We start from the raw sequence: 20,216 nt of genomic DNA, 5'->3' as shown, positions 1-20,216 counted from the left end.
CATTGGCTTGTTAGGCGGGAGGCCACACCCCTTCAGAGCCCACTGTTATCAGCGCCATGTGTGACCTGGATGCGATCTTGACAGACCAAACGGTGGGAACACGTCCCGGTGCTGCTCACACTGAAGATTAATACCCTGGCGGATGGGCCAAATATTGAAATCAATTCTGAGTCAGGCACTTAGAGCAGGATAAACACACGATAAATGTCATTTGTATTTGTCACTCATTGACTCAAATGCGTATTTTTAAATGTTCTACTTTGAAATAAAGTATTATTTAACTTTGCACTATTGACTTTTGCAAAATATATAAAGGGTGTCCATGAAGTATCCATACAATTTTAATGTATCACAAAGTAATTGTACATCTTAATCAGGTTGTCACATCAGCAACAAAGTTATCACAAAAGATATCTGTCATATTAGGGCTCTGTTAGCTTCATTGTGACTGGGTCTTGTGATAAACTCTAAAAAGCATTTGCAGCATTTATTGGAGTATATAAATGTACCATGCATATTAGATATTCATGCATATTGATTTTGTAAAAAGAAGTTGTAAAATAAAATGGATCACTCTAAGTTGATGTCCCCCATCATTTGGGTGCTAACGCTAACTATATCTATTTTTAATGTGACTTAACTTCTTTGTGGGGTCTGGCTTATCCCACCACTGCCACCAATGGGACTGTACTTTGCATTCACCGTGACGTATTGCCTTATACAATAAGATAATCAAAAGGTTGAGACTACTTTCACTGAAGTGCTGTGCAAGCATCTTTCTATTCTTTTTTTGCAGCAGCCACCCTTTAAACAACCCAGGAGCAAGAGTTACTTCCTTTCCAATGCGCTTCACAATAGACCTTACACAATACTAGAAGCAACTCATTAAATTGTGTTAGTAATAAGCAGAGAACAATGAGTTTTATACAGTGTCTGTCTACTGCTGGCTTTAACCGGTGCAGGTCACATGACAGGACGTGCTGCCCAGCCTATTGAAAATCAATGTGGTAAACTTAAGAACATTCGCACATCCAAACGGACCTACAGAATACCACCAAAATCAAGTTACTTCTATGTTACATGGCTTGCAACAAGCCCTGAAACTTTTGTTCAATATGTATGTGTGTTTGGGAGCATTCTGTGTAGCTATGCAAGCTCAGTTAACCAAGTAGAATGACAGCGTTTGTAGCTCGTAGGAATGCAGTTTACAAAAACCATGGGTTAAAAAGTGAACAGGCCAATGACTTCAGCCAGTATTGAGCGGCTCTAAATTTGAAAGAAGAACATGCTGATTGTCAGTCGTAGAAACGTACTTTTTTTTTAAATCTCAGCTTTTGACACGTGAGTCCTACTTGAATTAGTGACCTACTTGCTGTGAAGCTGCTGCGCTGACTACTACTTTGCCCCCCACAGGTTAACACTGCTCTGCACACTCCACAGAAAAACATGGCCACTGAGAGATGCTACTAAATTGTTCTTCTGAAAGCCACACCACCTGCTGATCTTTATCCAGCACTGAAACCCAAACATATGATCATCAAAGCTACAGCGACAGAACAAATTCCAACTCAAGATTTCAGAAGCATTTATTGAATTTTCGTACATCAAATCCACAAGGAAGTTAGAATCATTAAAAGCACCAGAGGTCCATTTCACAGGAAAAGAACCAGATCTGGTTACAGCTTCTTCTGCTGCGACGGCAGAGCTTTGAGACAGAAACACAATGACACTCGTCCACTCTTCTACATGTGAATATCACATTTCATTCAGAGGGCCGCACACTCCAACACAGGTGAAGATCAACATGATCTGTGCGGCACAAACCGACGGGAATAAAGACTCAAAGTTGAGGCTTCAGTGTAGGCTAAAATGCATGGTCCACGTTCCAAATTCAAGGTGTCTGTGAACTTTGCAGTCGAGAAAGATTTCACTGAAGCCAGTGCATTAATTTCATTTCTATATCTAAAGTCACGGTTTGAGCAGTTGAAGACTAAGAACTCTAACAATGATTCTAAGTCTGTATACGTTTCCTACTGTCTACTGAATGCAGCCTAATAGGTTGCGAATACAAACAAGTTTTTCCACAGTCAGACTGACAAAAAGTCCCAGAAGTTTTCAGCATCACAAAGACTTGAGTCTCCCAAGTGAAAGGAGTCAAACCCTGAATCCTCCAGAGTCCAGCACGCCTGCTCTGACTGCAGGTGGAGGACAGGCAGGGCGGCACTGTCTTCAGTCGGGGTATCTGGGCAGGAGTCCTCATCTGCTGAGCCTTCATTGCCAGATGAGGACTCGACACTGGCCGAGCGGCTGAGTGGAGCCCTGAGCTCCGGCTCTGTCAGGAGTCCATCCAGGAAGTTGATGTACCTGAGGGCCAATCGCAAGGTCTCGTTCTTGCTCAGCTTCCTGTCAGGGGGGTGAGTCGGGATGAGGCGGCGTAGCTCAGCGAAAGCGCCATTGACGTTCTGTTGCCGCCAACGCTCGCGGTTGTTGGTGAAGATACGACGAGCGACTCGAGGACGAGAGCCTGAGCGGAGGAGAGAATTAGTTCACAACATTAACGGTGTTTATTAATTTCAGGATTAAAAGGACTAAACTAAGAATTGTACAGAGATACATATAAATATTTGTTTAAAAAAAAAGTTAAAACATTACATACCTTCTGTGGGTGTGACGTCATATGAAGGCGACCTCTGTCTCATGATAACGTGTTGATCTAGTTTCCTGTAAATTCAACATGACAAATATGTTTACCACTTCGAAAACAATAATGTCTACAGGCATCACTTGTTCGTTAGTTTTGTATGTTTTTGTTAGATTTAAAAAGAAGCAAACGGTAAACACATCAAAAGTAAGCAAAGCGTTAGCAGCATCCTTATAGTGTCCTGAGGCTAGACTTCATAATAAAACGTACATTAAGTTCAACGTCTTGTTAATTTTACTGCGATTACTGTGAGTTAATGTACATCCTTTTAGGCTTACTCAATAACCATAAAGAACATATACCAATCTACTCATCCGTTTGTACGGCAAAAAAGCCAGAAAAATACGTCTATTTTATTTTGAAGTTTAAGTTGCTGGATGGACAAACCTGCATTTCGCTAATCTAAAACGAACTATTTGGGTTGTTTTTTTGTTTGTTTTTTTTGTCTCACCTGCTGGCGTTCATGTCTTGCTGAAAGATCCGGGTTCGATGCTGTGTGGATCCAGACGGTCCCAGTGATGGAGGTCTGCTGGTGAGTCTTTATATACCTGACGCTTGTGAGTCGTGACGCGTCGTTTCCAAGGAAACGCCATTGAAAAAAGCAGTCCAATTAATCTAGCAAGAGTGGACCTCAGAGCTTGCAGCCCCCCGGGGACCTTTTGGGTCCAGAGGGGGCGTCTCCTCGGACCCGCCCCCCGCTGCCAGAATCGTGTTTTCCGGGGTCTGATTTCCTTCTTCACCGCTGTCACGACCAACATATCAGTCTTATCAGTGGTTGTTTTCACCTCACAGACGAGTCTAAAACAAGAGTAGGACCATCCCTTATCAGAGGGAGGGAGTGAAAGAAAAATCACACTGGCTTTTTCCCTCTTCACTGCAGGTGTGGAGATCTTTGTGCAGCATGTTGACTCACTCACCACTTGTGTTGAATATGTGTAACAATTGTGAATACAATAAATTAATTGCCTAACAGAGGATGATACAACTATACTCTTAGCAAAGATATAAAATAGGAAATCATATATTTTTTTATTTGTAAGTAAGAATTTTGAGGCCAGGAAGTCTGTTGTTAGAAGGACAGCTCAAAGCTTACCTGACACTAAACATTTTTATTTTTAGATTTGAACAACTCTGACTTGAATCAATTTTTCTTTGTTCATTTCCAGCACGTCAGGTGTTTTACTTCACAGTAATGTCCACAGATTGTTCAGCTTCTGTGCACAGGTTTCATATGCTGCACCAGGTCCAGCAGGAGGAGGACATCAGAGTCACCGTGAGGAACCCCACTTGTTTATGGAGTAATAACATGGGTGGTCATAACAATCGCTGCAGTATTAACCCTCTGTCTTACAGGATGGACTTATTCTCATGAGCACGTTAGCACGGTGGTCTCTAATTCAAATCACTCACTTGCAAAGATTAGGAGGACCTCGAGCCATTTTTGGGCTCTCTTAGATGCAAAATTGATTTCATATTCTCTTCATTCATTAGGACAGACAGTTCTACCTTTCTACTCAGTTTTGTTTCTCTATGTGCTGAGTTTGTATGTTCTCCCTCTTCTTGCATGAGTTTCCTCAGGCATTCCGATTTCCTCCCACAGTTAAAAAAGATCCCAACTGATGACTCAATTATCCATTGCTGACTGTGTGTGAACTTTGTCTGTCTCTATGTGACCCTTGCACAGCATTTGGGGCGGAAGGCGACAGACACCCTGGGCTGTTATTGTTGTTGTTGTTGAGACTGTGTCGTGACCAGAGCATACAGGGACAAAGCAATACAGAACAAACGACCAGATTGTTGCAATGAATGTGTTTCCATTCTCGATTTAATTTGATAAAATTACCAGCAGTTCTTTTGCAATAAGAAATAAATGTGTTTCATATATGAGTAATAGACTTTCTGGAATTCTGATTGAGTTTGGTCTAGGTCTAGGTCTGGGTCTCGCCCCCCCAACTCAGTCTTGGCTACAGCACCAGTCCATCAAAGGTCACGTATAGACAGAGAACCAGTCACACTAGCTGACTATCTGGAGTCCTCAGTTCACCTACATTGTTTTTGGGAAGAATGCGTTGGAGCTTAACAAAGCAAGCACAGGGAGAACCTTCAAACTCCGCATCGCCTCAAGCTTCAGTCCAATCCACTTAATGGCAACATTATGTGACATTGAAGTTCCTTTACGATCTAAACAGTTCAGTTTAAGTGTGAAGTTGACGCTGTCATCACCTTACAAGCCAAACTCAGAGTCTACAGAAGAGGAGAAAGCGCAGCCTGATCCGTGCAACGAGAGGGCACTGAATCTAAACTCGGTTCACCAGCTGCTGCCACAGAGCGACTGTAAATGATGCCCAAAATAGGCCTCAGTCATATCTTAGATTTTACATAAAAGGGGAAACAAATGTGCTCATCTGCGCACTGACCAGCATGAACTGGACAAGCCAGCTGCTGTCAGACTGAGATCTCCTCTTCAGTGCTGGAGAAGCGACAGTGAGAAAGTCTGTCCACCTTCCTGAGCTGCTGCGACCAATCATGAGCACCTCCGGTCTGAAGACTTATAATAGTAGTGGGAGTAAGAATGTGGAACTCACTGACAAAGAAATGAAAAGCATAATCATCTTGAAGGTTTTTGAGAGACTATATCTGACAGAGAAACCACAAGATTACTTTGTAGAAGAGATTTTAAAGATCAGAAGGAACTGACAAAACTGATTAAAAAAATTAAAATAAAATAAAAAACATAAAGGACCTCACACAGACACAAGCTTACTCACAGTTATACACTACAACAATTTGGAAAAGTGGGAATAAGGAACAGAACTACTCCTTTTTAATGCAAAACATAAGAAGAAATATTGACTAAACTGTCATGTGAATTATAGTATTCGAAAGTATTCAAAATGTTTTTGATGAGATTGAAGTAAACGTTCATCCAATAACATACATTCAATATTCAGAATAGTAAAGATTCAGACAGTTTTTATTACTATTGTTACATCTCTGCATATTTTCCAACTAAATTTCAAAAATTTTAAAAGCTTCGAAGGAAGGTGGCCTCTGATTTATTGTTCGTCTGAGATGTAGTTAAAATCAGAATTTAGCATTTCATTTAAGTGAACAGTAGTCGATCAAAGCAGAACGTGAAGTTGCATTACCGAGTACTGGACAATAGATGTCAGCATTGCGTCAACTCTGGACCAATGCTGCGTGACGTCAGAAGCGATAAACGCTGCTTAAACGACGTGAAGTGGTGCACCTCACCCGGGATGGACTCTCATCTGCCCCTGGATGGTGATGCAGTTCAGTAGTAACTGACTTTCCTCACCAGATGTATCTCAAAGTCGCTCATCTGCTCTGGCAGTGATCACTGCGTGAAGATAAGCCTGAAATCAAAAGAAGAAACAGGGAGAAAAACAGAGGCCTGGGGCACTTCAGTGTCACTCAACATCACATCAGTTTGAACATCAAGGTTGGTCACCAACCTTTTTGTGCGCGTTCAATACAGCTTTAGTTTGAATTTTAGGTCAATCAAGCATCAACACACTTTCCCGTAAACCAAACTGAAAAGACGAAGCAACACGTTTTTTTATACAGATATATATCTGTTTTTGCTGTAGCCTCTGGCGCTGAGGTTCAGCCACATACATTTTCTCTTCTAAACTTTTGATCTCAATATTTGCACAAAGATAATTAAAAAAACAGAGTAGAACGTCGTAATTGGTTCATTATGTATTGTACACAAGTATTACAAACATGTATTGTCCACTCATAGTCCGTCTCTCTATGCAAACCCAGCTGGTGTTAGCATTGTAGCTCCTCACCGCGCAGAAGCTCCAACTGAGGCCGACAACATGGTCTGGAAATATTTACCTCAGTCAGATAAATATTTCACATTTCTTTCTTTCCTTCTCCCAAACACGCTCGGAAACATGTCAACAATTTCGGGGTCCCTACTGGACTCCTTGGTCACACATGAAGAAGCAGAAACTATTACCAGGTTTCCAGCATCTGAGGCAAAGGCACACAGAACAAGAGTCGTCTGACAATCAGGATAATGATTTTGTACTGCAGTGATTGTCTCTGATTGGCTGTGGGGGGGTCGGCAAGGGAGGAGGGAGGGGGGCACCCCGTCCAGGCGCTCCGCCAAAAACAACTGGCCAGCGACCAAACTCAGGAAGGTGGCAGCGCTCCAGAACAGAGAGACGACACGGCCTGACCTGGTAATTAGATAATAACGACAATATGGTGGCGCTGTGGCAGGAGCTGGACAGCTGCCATCTTGTCTCCGTCCCACCGCTTGGCTCCGTGGATCCAGCACGCCTGGGAGTCGCCAATGAGTCGACTCATTGAAGACACACCATGAAACTCATTCGTGGAACATGACTCACGCGCTCTCACTATCCTCCTCTCTAATGTTGTCCCTTCATTTCCTGTTTTTGGCGGCCCTTGACTCCAGCAACTGGATCTCTGCCGATTTAGTTCGCCCATCAGACTCTCCTCTTTAGCCGCGACTTTTCAGCCTAGCATCACCTTTTTAAAGTCTGCCCTCCCCTCTGAATTGTTTATTTCACACCTCCCAAAATATATGAAGAAACACAACCAAACAATAAGTGACTTTGGCATTAGCTTCCTCTCCGCGGGGAACTGACTGTATGACAAAAAAACGGAGGACATGATTTGAAAAAATCTAATTCATTTGATGTGTTGTCAGTAATGGATTGCAATTGATCACATTTTATTTCAATATTTAATCTGAGAATTGATTCATTTTAAGAGGCAGGTCAATATGGTTAAACATCAAAGTGCTCCATGGCAAACTCTAAAAGTGCCTACAATAACATAGTATGTACATCCATCCCAAACATTAAGCTTGAATTTCCCATCCATCGGTACAGTCTTGTGACACTCCTTCATCATGGATGTTTCCACTACAACGTAATGCTGGAGAAATATCTCCAGGAGAACACCGTTTAAATGTGATTCATCTGCAGTCCCAGTACTGAAAAACACACCTTGTTATTGAAGTTTTGCATTTAACTTTGCACTTACCTTTAGAATGTGCAAAAACTATGTTTCTCCAAGCAAAATTGTTCTCAGGTTTTTTTAGCAGGAGCAAACAAGTTTGGACAAAAACGTAGTGTAGTGTGTGACAATAAGTAGCAACTGTAATGACTCGCATTAGATCCTCAACTTACGACTGGGTATTATTCCATTGTTGCATTGTCTGTCGGATTTCATATTAAATCACATTACGTTTTTTTTATCCAAATATCGATGGCAGAGATTTACCTCCAAAATTACGCCACTCGACTTCACTTATGCAGTTATAAAGTCTGAATAAACGCGTGTTCATTGATCATGAATATATAGCTCGCTTAAAGGGAGAAAAACTGAGATTGAGAAAAACACATAAGCACTGCCGTAACCACACAGCTGATGAATACATTCCTCCGCCTCGCTCAGGGACCACTTTGTATGTGACAGAATGCATAATAAGCGGGATAGACCTTCAGCAAAACGTGGAAGGACGAGACGGAACTTGAGTGTTACTTTATTCCTTTTATTGGTGGTGAAGTTTATCAAACACAGATCCGTACACTTTGTAACATTTTCTCATCAAACTTGAAAGTATGTCAGTAAATGTAAGCTCTCCAGTTCATGCAGCGCAGGAAGTCCTGAACAGGTCTGGCGACCCTTGACCCCATATTTTTTAGCTCTTTAGCCAATCCGAAAGAAAGCATCCTTTAACTTTCTAAGCATCCAATAAGAAAATATACAAAACATTGTTCTTCTAATCTTCGACAGGATCAAGGATGTCGGGGTTTACAAACCCATTCCTGACGCGACACAAACATCCACACACACGGTCGACGAGAGGAAGTATGACGAGCCCACCTGACTGTTACTCAGCAACAGACCACACGAGACTACACGGACCAGAATGCATTGTGTGCAAGCAGTAAACGAAAAAGTTCACCAACAAGTCGACTTTCTTAGCGCTTGATTCATATCACATATGAAGAGTTCCCCACATCACGATGGCCCCACACACACACACACGTTGACACACACGTGTGAGTTGGTCGATTCTCCGTCACAGTGCGTCCGTGATTATATACTGCATTTCCCAGCATGCCTCAGCATGTCCATAATCTCTTCTCAATAAGCACAGATGATGATGATGATGATGAGAGAGATGACGTTTTAAAAAAATGTTGTAGGACTCACTCCCGCCACATGACGTCGCTGTTCTCGTCGAAAAGAAAAACACTAAAAGTTCAGCACCAGTGAGAAAAAGGCAATTGTTGATTATTTTGCACTAAACATTCGTTTTTTTAGTTGTATGACAAAAACGACACCAACGTTCTCCTCCGGCGGATGACCCCGCCCCTGCGTAGCAGAAAAAAGAGCGAGAGGGAGACGACGCCCCCTGGCTGCTGTGTGATTGGCCCACCCCTCAGAGTACAAAAGTCTTTGGCAGAATTACAGAAATAAAAGGCTGAAAGTTAGCTGCAGCAGAAGGACGGTCGCAGAGACGAGACGTCACGCGGCTGAATCGGTGAAACCTTTAAATGCTGGAGTAAGAGGTCGTCACGGGGTTCTTGTCGAGACTTTTTTAGCTGTACTTCATGGGTTGGTCAAGTTTGTTATTCTCCTGGTTGAGTTGTTCACTTCTTACTGCCACCCATTTTCTTGGTCCAGGTTTAGGGTTAGAACTGGTAGTCCGAACTGGCGCCTGTGAGCCCCTTCTACTTGACATCAAGGTTATGCGATTTGGTTTTTTTTGGTGCAACCTTTCTATACCGTCCAGGACTTTTATTATCACATAATTACCACGAACTTCAAGACTCAAGAGAACTACTGCAAATCAGTCACATCAGCTCGGCCAGAGAATTGTGCCACACATAAGGGGTGACCACCCCGAGGGCACCCGTACGGAATATTTGACACCTTCAGCAATGACTTTGAGACCTACACTGAGGAGTTTTGAGAGAGTTATTAAATGATTCATGAGAAGAGGAACTTCATGTGACTTGGTGATAAAAAAAATAAAGTTTTAGTCAATAATCATAGAAATGCATCAGAAAAATTGGTTGGCATGACTGTAACATCAGAAAAAAATATGGCGAGTTGCAGATGAACATGGTAACTATATAAACTAAATAAAAATAATGTTTTTATGGAGACCTTGGTTCGTGAAATAGAGAAGCTAATGTATCTCGGGGTTGAGGAGTTGGAGAATGGCGGGCAAAACCGTTCAGTAGGGGCGGTATTGCAGTCGCTCTACCACACTGCTGTGTTTAAAAGAGAGCTGAGCCAAAAGGCAAAGTTCTCAGTTTACCGGTCAATCTTCATCCTGACCTTCACCTTCCCTTGGAGAGAGGTTGTGGAGTTCTGTCATACTGGCGACACTCAGAGTACAGCCGGTGTTTCCCCTTGTTGCAAGGAGCCAGATGAGGAGGTTTGGGTGCAGCTTCAACAGTTGAAACTGAACCAGCGACGGATAAGCGGGTGAAAATGGATAGATGGAAAAAGATGAAGGAATTGTTTTAAAGCCAATTCTGAGAGAAAGGAAACAAATAACTATTGTATAAAAACTTTCAGCAAAACTCACTGAGCTGGAGAGTCTCAAAATGAGTCTCAGTTCTGAACCATGTAAAACTGACACTCACTGAACGGCCCGGGTCTGAACAGGATGCTCTAGTCAGACGAGTCTATGCTTGGTGTCAAAATTCATAAAAGACAATCACCGACTAATAACACATTAAACACTTAGGTTGTTGAAGTACAGACATACAGCCATCTTTCATGGCTTGAACGCCGCCATCTTATTTCTCTCTCATGAGCTGCCAAAAACGACATGGCGGGCCTGGGCTGGCCCCCGGGCCATAAGTTTGACATGCGTGGTCAAAATGCTAATGCTGGTAGCATTGCTTTTGTTTGTGTCCATTTGAGTTGGTTTTGTGAGAACTGAGTCGGCACACGAACGTAGATGTCTGTTGGAGAGAAGACGCCGTCTCGCATCTGTGACCGTCAGGCAAAAGTCAGGACAGTTTGGATGTTAAAGCTGCTGGTGCTTCACCAGACGGAAGATGTTTGAATCAGACCACGAGATGCAGAAAGAGAAGCATGGAGATCCAGCCACTGTCGTGTTCCATGTCAAACAAGCTGCCAAAACATTCATTTACTATTGTACTGCTGAATGTTTTCAGCGTCTAAAAGCTCCTTTCAGATGACTCAAGGATTCATATTCAGTGTGAAGAGGTGTTCAGACATGTTGAGTATGTTGTGACTTGGACAGAAAAGGTGATTTAAAATTAACAATTTAGCTAAATAAAAATGGATTTCTTCTCTTTTTTTAAATTGAGAAATATTCTTAAACTAGCGTGAGCATCAAGTGTGAACCAGCCAAAAAAATGGAGTTTTGATATTTAAATGGAAAGAAATGATCTGCAAATTACAACGTGGATCAATATATGGCCATCTAACTCACTTCAAACTAGAACTGGACTGGTCGTTGAACTTGACTGTCTGGATTTGAGTCATGACTCCAGTTTGCGCTTGAAGCAAAGACTTAATCCCGCCTCGCTTATCAATATCACATATATTTAGAATCATTTCATCCACTTTTGGGCTGCACCTAGGAGCCTTTGAGCAAACTGAAGTGTGACAAGTTGTGTGTTTGAAAACAGGTGAGTGAGATAGAAAGAGTGACGAAAGGTACTGTAGAAAGAATCGTGACTCTTCTGCACACAGATCAGAGGACTTACAAAATAAACGCAGCTGGTGTGTGACTCACAGCTGATATCTGTGTGTGGATATGATGAACTGTGAGGTACATTGATTCAGATGAAGCGTAAATTCTGGGTATTTAAGGTCCAAAAACATAAATTCAAGCACAAACAATCCAATAATTTATAAATATGAGACGAAACTTGAGACGCTGTCTAGTAAATTAGAGACTGACCGGCGGCTAGCGCTCTTTCCACATTGCTAACATCATGATCCTGTGAGAAATGTGGGAGTCAATTTGATTGAAGTGAAAGCGCTCCATGGTTCTGAAAAGAGCTTTTGGCGCAGGATTAACAGCAAAGGTTCAGTCTCGGTACAATCTAGATTTCCATCGTGAGTCACGACAGTCGGTGTTGAGTCTTCAGTTCCAGGCTCCGCCCTCCTGTGACCCCAAACCCTGCTCTGATTGGCTGAGCAGCAGGTGAGAGGTCAAAGGTCAGCCGGGGGAAATGTGACAGTGTTGCCTTCCTGCCTCTAGTTGGTCATCAGAGGGAGGTGCAAAAAGAGATGCTATGAATAGGCGAGGAAGAGGAAGGCGAGGATCATGGCGGACAGCAGGGAGAGGTGCGGCAGCGTGGCGTCACACCCGCCTGTGGAGTCTTCGGTCAGGAACGGCTCCGGGGACTCGTACACCGAGTCGTCTGAAGGTCAGAGACAAGCAGATGTGATCAATTAAATGCAGCGATACTTCCGCCCACTTTTGATAGCATCATTGATCTCTGTTCTAAGACTGGATTCCTGTCCGTGAATTTCAATGATTTAGCAACTCTATTCGCATTTTTAAATGTTATCTAACATGACGCAATAACTGTTTCACCGTCGCATCCAAGCATGAGGGCACAACTTGGAAGGTTCAATCCCACTTCTTGTCCTCACTACGACAAAAGTTGTACGTTTCCTACACATCAAAACACGCGAGGAAAGCGTGACTCTCTAAAGGAGAGTCAAACCTTCAAATGTCGGGATTAACCTCGAGGTTTTACTTCCCCGTCTCGGAGAGATGCTTCTCTGCGGATACTGGTCGCCCGTCTTGCTGACACAGTGACAGCTGGGGGCACTGACACTTCTTAGCGGCGGACTGGCAATAAGTTAACCACCATTTTGTTGTTCATGCTGAGTATAAGAGGATTTGATGATGCTAATGGTGAGTAATAGCAAAATGGCCTCAGTCGTTCCCAAAATACTTAAAATAACTGTATCTTTCAGAATAGACTGTAGGAGGCGCTGTTAAAATAAATACGTTTCAGGGAAGCAACACTCACTGGTGGGCTTGACATAGACCTTCAGCTTCAGACAAGGTTTCCCCGCCAGGTTGGGATGTGGAGATGCTGCGGAGGACAAGAGCAGGAGTGAGCTGGGGGTTAAAGGTCAATGACTTCATCAATCAGGAAACCATCGAATGTGTTTCCATCGGGTCAAAGCCTTGGAGATGAGGGAAACACTAGAGCAGATTCATCACTATAAAAAAGATGTAGTATAAAATGATACTTCGTAAAAGAAATGAAGGATAGAAATAGCTCAAAATAAAAAGAGGAAAGAAGTAGAGATAAGACAGAATATGAGGAAAAAGGTCAATAGGTCTATAGGAAACTATGAAGGAGGTGAAGAGAAATAGCATTAGTTGGAAGAGAACAGTGATGAGACAGAAGAGGAAAAACATGAGTGAGATGGAAAGGAAGGATGGAGGAAGCAAAACAAGTGAGAAAAAGGAAGTGGTCAAGAGAAGTGGAAAGTAGATGAAAGACCATAGTGAGAATGGATATAAGAAGTATCAGTCATGGGAACAACAAAAGGGTCTAAAGTGAAGAGGGATGACTGAAAGGGGGAAGAAAGTAGTGAGGAAGAAAGAGACGGGGGAGTGAAAAGAAAGAAAAAAGGGACTGACTGTAAAGAATGGAAATTAGAAGGGACAAGGAAGCAAAATAGAACAGAGAAAATGGAAGAGAGCAAGAAAGCATGAGTCAGTCAAAAAAGTCATGAAAGAAGGATGTAAGGATGAAAGAAAAAGGATGGAGGTAAGCAATAAAGAGAAGTGAAGGAAGGGGTTTAGGAAGGTGAGGGAGATGAAACGACAGTGAAGAAAAATTAAAGACAGAGAAGAAGATGTCGAGGCAGGACAGAGGGAAGAAATGAGGGGAAAGAAAACGTGAAGGAAAACTGGAGTGCTGAAGTGGAGGGAAGGGAGGAAGGTGCATAGAAGAGAAGGATGAACTAAAGGCAAACAGGACAAAAGGAATTGAGGATGAAAGGAAGTCTAACCATGAAAAAAGAAAGGACAGGAGGAGAGAAAGAAGAACTGTCAAAGTGGTTCTACAGATTCACGATACGCCACTTGGACGCACCGTCACGCAGAGATCAGTTGTCGTTTTAGTGTCTTTTATGTTCACTCTGTCAACAAAAACTGGTCCCAGACTCATGTGAACACGTTCACATGTGCGTCACGCCGAGGCTGCGGCAGGTTCCTCTCGTGATTACACACACGTGCGCGCACACAGTCATTAAGTGTCATTTAAAATAAACTGCTCGTCTCTGCTAGAAGCCTTTCACTGCAAATAAGCAACAATTTAGGAAATGTTTTCCAGGTTGGAGGACAAATTACGCCTGGCTACACACACACTTTTGGGCAGACACACACACACACACTATCGGTGTTCGCTGACCTCGGCTGATAAGGTTTGTGCTTGTGTGTATGTGGACCAGCAGCTGCTCCTGCTACTTCACTGATCAAAAAGATGTCAGGTCACTCCTGCGGTTACCTGGATAATTGAGAAGCCCCACCCACCAGGTGTTCACCTCTCTTCCTGCTGCGCTTGCTACCGTTGCTACCAAGAAAATGCATCTTAGCAATGGCTACATTAGCATTTATTTTACCAGCAGCGACATGATAGCAATGATTGTTTTTCAGTCGCACTTGATCTACATAGAATTTATGTTCGATCGTGTTTCAAATGTACTTTCATGTACATATGCTAGTCTAATGCTGCATTCCAGATGTCCTCGCCGCCCTCAGATGACATCACTCGCCGTCAGATTTCCTAGTCGGGAGGCGGAATAATTCTCACTACCCTGAGCACGGAATCCAAAATGGCTGCTGGGAATGTAAACAATGAGCAGTGCTCCAGTAATATTGCATCTATTCGATTTCATTTTTTTTTCTATTTCTCTATATTGGTCAAATACATAGTGTTGGACCGGCGGCCTTTCGGCATGGAGTTTGGATGTTCTTCCCGTGTGCTCATGGGTTTTCTTTGGATTCTCTGGTTTCCTCCCATAGTCCAAAAACATTAATTGGACAGGCTAAAATTGCCCCTCGGTGTGTGCGTATGTGTGAATGGTGTGTGTGCCTTGCGATGGACTGGCGACCTGTCTAGGGTGTATTCCCGCTCCAACTCCCAAAACAGGACTTAGCACTGGTTAACTGGTGATGTATGTATGTTTACTATATATGAAAATGACAGTGCTGTAACAGTGTTTATCGCTAGCCTGGTTTACACCTGCAACACTGTTTGCCAACTGGAACGTTCTGAACTTAGCTGTAATGTAATTCCCCCTTCAGACTTCCAACTTCTGAGGTAAATGGATTGCAGCATTAGCACACACTCCGAGCTGCTCTTCTTCAGGTGCTGCAGCGACATTGTCATCTTAAAATAAAGGAGAAAAGTTGAAACACTTGATTCAACTTTTCTCCTTTTTTTTTTTTCATTCAGTGTTTACTGCCAAAAGTATAAAGAAACTGCTTTGAGAAATCTAACAAAACATCCTGCATTAGTGACCCTGATCTAATTTGAAGAAAAGAATTAATTCTGTCCTGGCTTCAATGTCAACCCACTTCCTTCCTTCTCTGTTGATCATGTTTAACCTTTGCGTGAGTTTAAAGCCCTCTTTTTTTATTTTATTTATTGAAAAAAAAATTCATTCTTTACTGTAATCACTTTTATTAATTTGTTCTATTTATTTTTAAATGGTCAACCTTTCATGGTTTCATTTTTTCTTCCACCTTTGTTGTTTATCCTCTTTGTTTACATCACATTTTTTGTCAAAAAGTAGTTTGCTAGTGCTGACCTCCAGTCTCACTGCTGGCCCCCTCTTCCACAGTGCAGACTTTTATCTATCAAATTTGGAAAATTTCTGACGTGAATGGAACAGGAACGGTTGGATGCAGTAATGGTCTTCATGTGGACGAGTTCAAACAGCAGACCTCATCCATCAATGAAACGCGCTGTGGTGCACATGTTCCATGGTGTGTGTAAGTGTGTGTGTGTATGTGTGCAGCAGGTGCAGGAGGTCGCGGGGTGACGCTGTCTCTTTAAAACCCGGGACTGTTTCTCCTGAAGTGAGGAGGCGGGGCAACTATCTGAGGCAAATTACAGTGTTTACTGTTAAAACGGCTGTAATTTACACAAACACGCACGCACTGACCCGCACACACATACACACCATGGCCGCAGCTTCTACTACAGTTCAGTGCTTTTCAAAGCCTCACATTAATTTTACCGTTGCCATGGCGACCTACAAATACACTGGGTGACTGTATTGTTTAACAATCCATGTTCACCACAACAATCACCATGCCACTCTAAGAAGTTGTTTAGGAGGACCACAGGTGAGACTATATGTTCTCAGCTCTCATAGCCTCAGCTTTCGTTTTTATGCTACACTGCACACTTGATGCGACGAGCATTGCCCATGAACTGAGGTTTTATAATAAGTACATTTGAACGACATAAAGGATCGGCTTCCACGTTCATTACTTCCATCTTTGTTGTTTGGATGGACAGCGTGTTCAACCTCAGAACGGAACCCGCACAACAGTTGTGTGAATCATCCGATCATCTACTTTGATTTTGAGGGGAAGATACTGGCGTCAGGTACTCACAGATGTAGTAGTATTCGTGTCCTGGCCTGAATTCGAAGCCCAGGCTGAAGGGGGTAAAGAGCTGGAACTTTTCAGAGAACTTGAGCGGTCCGTTTGGGCTCAGCGGACGGTTGCACTCCCAGCGCTTGAAGCCTTTCCTGCGGTCGCAGCTGGTGTAGCCGTCGTAATTGACCATGAACAGCACGTAGTTCTCCATGCGCTCAGCCGACTCCGAGCCCTCGTAGTGCGGACAGTAGATGTCCAGGTAGTCGTTGATGGCCACCTCCACTGTGTACTCACCCCGAAAGAACCTGCGCATGGAACATACAGTTAGATTCCCCTAGTTGTTTTGAGATCGTAAGTAGTGGAATTCCAAGAGTAGTTTCATTAGCAACACAGTTGCTGAACTTGTAATGCACTTAAAGCAGAATTTGTGTTTGGTAATCACACTTGTGTGTCGATTAAAATTCTCCGTCTGCTTCCAACATGAACTTTTCCCCTCAAAGCAAAAGCAAATCAGACTTCCCAACAGCCTTTGCAGACACGTCCTGAATGTCTCCTCGAACCATCATCACACAACAAAACACCACGGATGACAATTTCAATTTATCATAAAACCAAACTGTTCCTGTCTTTCCACTTCTACGTTTTTCTTGAGTTCATTCCACACTTTACGTTTTCAAATCTGCTGTTTCTGTCGTTAATCTTTTTTTTCTTCTCCAATGTTTTATTTTGATACCGTTTTGCTACCGTTCTGGCAATGCTTCCATCCATATTTTTAGCCCAACTGTGGGATCTTGTTTTATTTAATCTTTATAATTTGATAATATATAATTATCATATATTATTATTTTATGATTTATAGTAGTGGTCAGTAGCATTAGTTATATATTTTGCATTGATTTACAATGAGAGTGAAGTCCTTTTCCTCTTCCTAATTTTTTTATATTCAAAAACACAGCAAAAAAGAAATACAATTTGAAGTACCACAACTTCATAAAGGGGGCAATTGAGGCCTTAGGGATGACTGTGGATCCACAGATGTATTATTATTTATATTATTATTATAACAGAAGTTATAAGCGTTCCCACTCACTCTGAACAGGTTTGTAAACCTTTCAACATGAACGTTGTTAAATGCTGGCGAGCAGTTCAACATCACATGAAATAAAATTTCCACATTAAATTATATTTATGAGCTTAAAAAAAAGCATTACTATTTTCACTCATAAATAAGGAAAATTTTGTATATTTTTACCATCAACAATGCTCTTCAGAAAACTTCTGAACTGCTCGAAAACACATAAATGTGAGGCGTATTTCATGTGGCGACATATTGCAGTTATTTATCGCGTCTTAAAGGAACATACTTCACATGCGGTTAAATGCTCCGGCTGGAGTCGGCGGTCAGAGTGCCACACATGGAAACCATCGATGACTGCTCCGCATGTGTTTTCCTAAAACCCCCCCGAGGGTTCATTCATCATAACTGTCTTCTGGATCCGACAGCCGCCTCGGCTTCCTGTCTGCACTCCCAAAAACCAACCCTGCCATGCTTTTTTTGACTTTAATAATTTACTGAGTGTAAATACACAACGTGACAGACAAGTCAAGCCCAAAACAAACCGGATTGTTTTTGTTTTTCCAGAAAGGACGCCACTGAAATGAGTCAAGTGTGGTCCGAGCTCACATGGCTACGTGAATACCCGCAATAATACTTCAATGAAGACACACTTATGCGCCACACATTCGTGAGCTTCATCCGAGTTGAGACAAATAAGTGTGTGACTCGAGTTACAGTAGCAGTAAAGGCAGTGCACTTAGTTATAGTAGAAGCATTTGTAGCAGTAGAAGTAAAGTGATTTGAGAGGTAGCAGACAAGGTAGAAGCAGTAAATCTATTCATTCTAATCGTTGTACGACAACTTAAAAGTACAATTAAAGTACATCTAAAGAACTACTCTGGAAAGCACATCAAACCAAATTTAGGTCCAAGACGTAGAGGAGGTAGTCATGACAGTTGAAGCAGTATAAACAGTAACACTAAACTCAGAGTTTGTGGAACAATAAAGAGTTGTTCGGGAGAAAAGAGAGTTACTTTTGTAGTATTGACATGTAAAAACAAACGCTATGGTAATAGTAGAAGAAGCAACAAGGCAACATGTAGAATTACCTGTAGTAAAAGTACACATGCTGTAGTAATAAAAGAAGTAATCGTGAAGGTAGTGACATGTATATTGATAGACTGGTAATAGTAGCAGCACTACTATTTAGACAGTAGTGGCTGTTATAATGGACTAAATTCCATACGGAACTAAACCAGCAGTAGACATAACAGAATAGTAGTTGTGAAGGTAGAAGGAGCACATTGAGTTGCTGAAGTTTCTCTCCAGCGTTAGCGAACACAGTTCCTCGCAGGTTAATGGCTGGTGCAAAGTTTAACAGTAACAACAACAGGTCCGCAGCATCGACAGGGAATCGACTGATGATGTCCGTGGAGACGAATTCGGTAATGAGGACACGTACGCGCGCGCGCGTCGTCTCGCGGGAGCAATCGGAGAAGAAACGGAGCGCTCACTTTAGCAGCAGGTTGCTCCCTGCGGACGGGTGGAGACGGGAATGTTGTCAGCGGCGCGTATCGGGGAGCATTAGGACTTTGACGAGTGGGTTTGTGATGTTTGCAGAGATAATACTGAACTGCTTTATGGCTCCTCTGACAATCCAGAGCTCAGATCCTGACGTGGCGGCGGGGCGACATGTGTCAACTAAATACATAAACCAGTTCCTCCTGCTGATCCATTCACTAGCAGTTGTGGGATAACTTAAAAAAAAAAAGTTGTGAGGAGCAGTAGAAGAGCGAGAAGTACCAGTGGAAGCATCACGAGTGAGACAAAGTGAAATGGAGGATCAAGCAGAGGGATGCCTTGCCCGTCTCCTCAAATCAATATGGCGCTTGCACGCGGCTTCATTTGCCTAATAGCTACATTAACTCACGAGAAAAACAAATTATTACACGATTGAAATGAGGAAATTCAGAATGAGAGCAGCGTCCCGCTCATTAGACTCGTAATTGCGCCGTAATGTCTTGAATAGAGTGGCAAAAAAAACAAAGTTTTCTCCCAAATCATCTTGTTTGGCGGCGACTGTGGTCGCAGCTGCTCCTCCCTGAGTCATCTGCATAATGTCAGATCCACAAACACACATGCTCACCTCACGCCTGATCACATGAATATTCACGTCGCTTTGTTGCTCGGAACAAAGTTAAATCAACAGACACACAATTAAGATGCGGTTTAATGAGTTTGATTAGGTTTCTTCAAGTCCCCGCTGATTGGCCGGTTCGTTCATCACGGCGTCTGTCGGCTTAACAAGGAAAAGAGTGACGAGGCCGTTGGACTCGAGGACTTGTGATGGCTCAAGTGTTTTTAACTGCTTAGCTAAAGCTAATTCAAAACTTGTCAACTGATTGACTAAGATTTAGTTGCTGGTGGTGGAGGCGGGGAGGCACCAGGGGGCGCTCTGAGTCGGGCCGCCACACTAAGTTTTGTTAGCATTCACGGGAGTTAAACCAGTTGGAAAGTTGGAGAGAGCTGGCGCTACACAAAACAGCGTAGGAGGATTTGCTAGGGAGTCAGGATCCCACACAGATTTGTGGGACGGTGATTTGGTGAGTTTGACCAACTCCGACACTGACACACTGACACTCAGATATGTGGGACTCATCAACTCAGTTTGTGAACACTCATCAACAGCAAGGGTCTGACTTAACTTTCTTCAGGAAGTCCAAGCCACATGACTTAGTGTTTCTTGCTCGACTCTGTAGGATTCAGCAGTTCCCTGAATTTCACTGTTTTGGGTAGTGTAACTATAACTA

The 20,216-nt window shown here is 42.7% G+C and overlaps 2 protein-coding genes across 2 annotated transcripts in view; both read right to left on the bottom strand.

Moving 5' to 3' along the window:
* Window positions 1-1,712: 1,712 nt before the first annotated feature.
* LOC128752413 (T-cell acute lymphocytic leukemia protein 1 homolog) lies at window positions 1,713-5,926 on the bottom strand. Its single transcript, XM_053853604.1, has 4 exons — window positions 5,851-5,926; window positions 3,153-3,499; window positions 2,657-2,721; window positions 1,713-2,524 (listed from the first exon to the last, which is right to left on the bottom strand). Exons 2-4 carry the CDS (start codon window positions 3,164-3,166, stop codon window positions 2,088-2,090), a joined length of 516 nt encoding a protein of 171 aa, XP_053709579.1. The 5' UTR covers window positions 3,167-3,499; window positions 5,851-5,926; the 3' UTR covers window positions 1,713-2,087.
* A 2,324-nt stretch (window positions 5,927-8,250) lies between these two features.
* Window positions 8,251-20,216, bottom strand: part of LOC128752410 (ephrin-A2-like) — a 73,151-nt gene continuing 61,185 nt past the window's right edge. Inside the window, exons 2-4 of the mRNA XM_053853600.1 lie at window positions 16,365-16,654; window positions 12,751-12,816; window positions 8,251-12,129 (exon numbers count right to left, since the gene is read on the bottom strand). Of these exons, the coding sequence (XP_053709575.1) occupies window positions 11,999-12,129; window positions 12,751-12,816; window positions 16,365-16,654 (487 nt within the window). The 3' untranslated portion in view covers window positions 8,251-11,998. The remainder of the gene's footprint in view (window positions 12,130-12,750; window positions 12,817-16,364; window positions 16,655-20,216) is intronic.

This window comes from Synchiropus splendidus, chromosome 1 (genome assembly GCF_027744825.2).
Source record: "Synchiropus splendidus isolate RoL2022-P1 chromosome 1, RoL_Sspl_1.0, whole genome shotgun sequence".
Classification (NCBI taxonomy): domain Eukaryota; kingdom Metazoa; phylum Chordata; class Actinopteri; order Syngnathiformes; family Callionymidae; genus Synchiropus; species Synchiropus splendidus.
The sequence above is the reverse complement of the archived record's forward strand: the minus strand, read 5'-3'. Positions and strand labels throughout refer to the sequence as shown.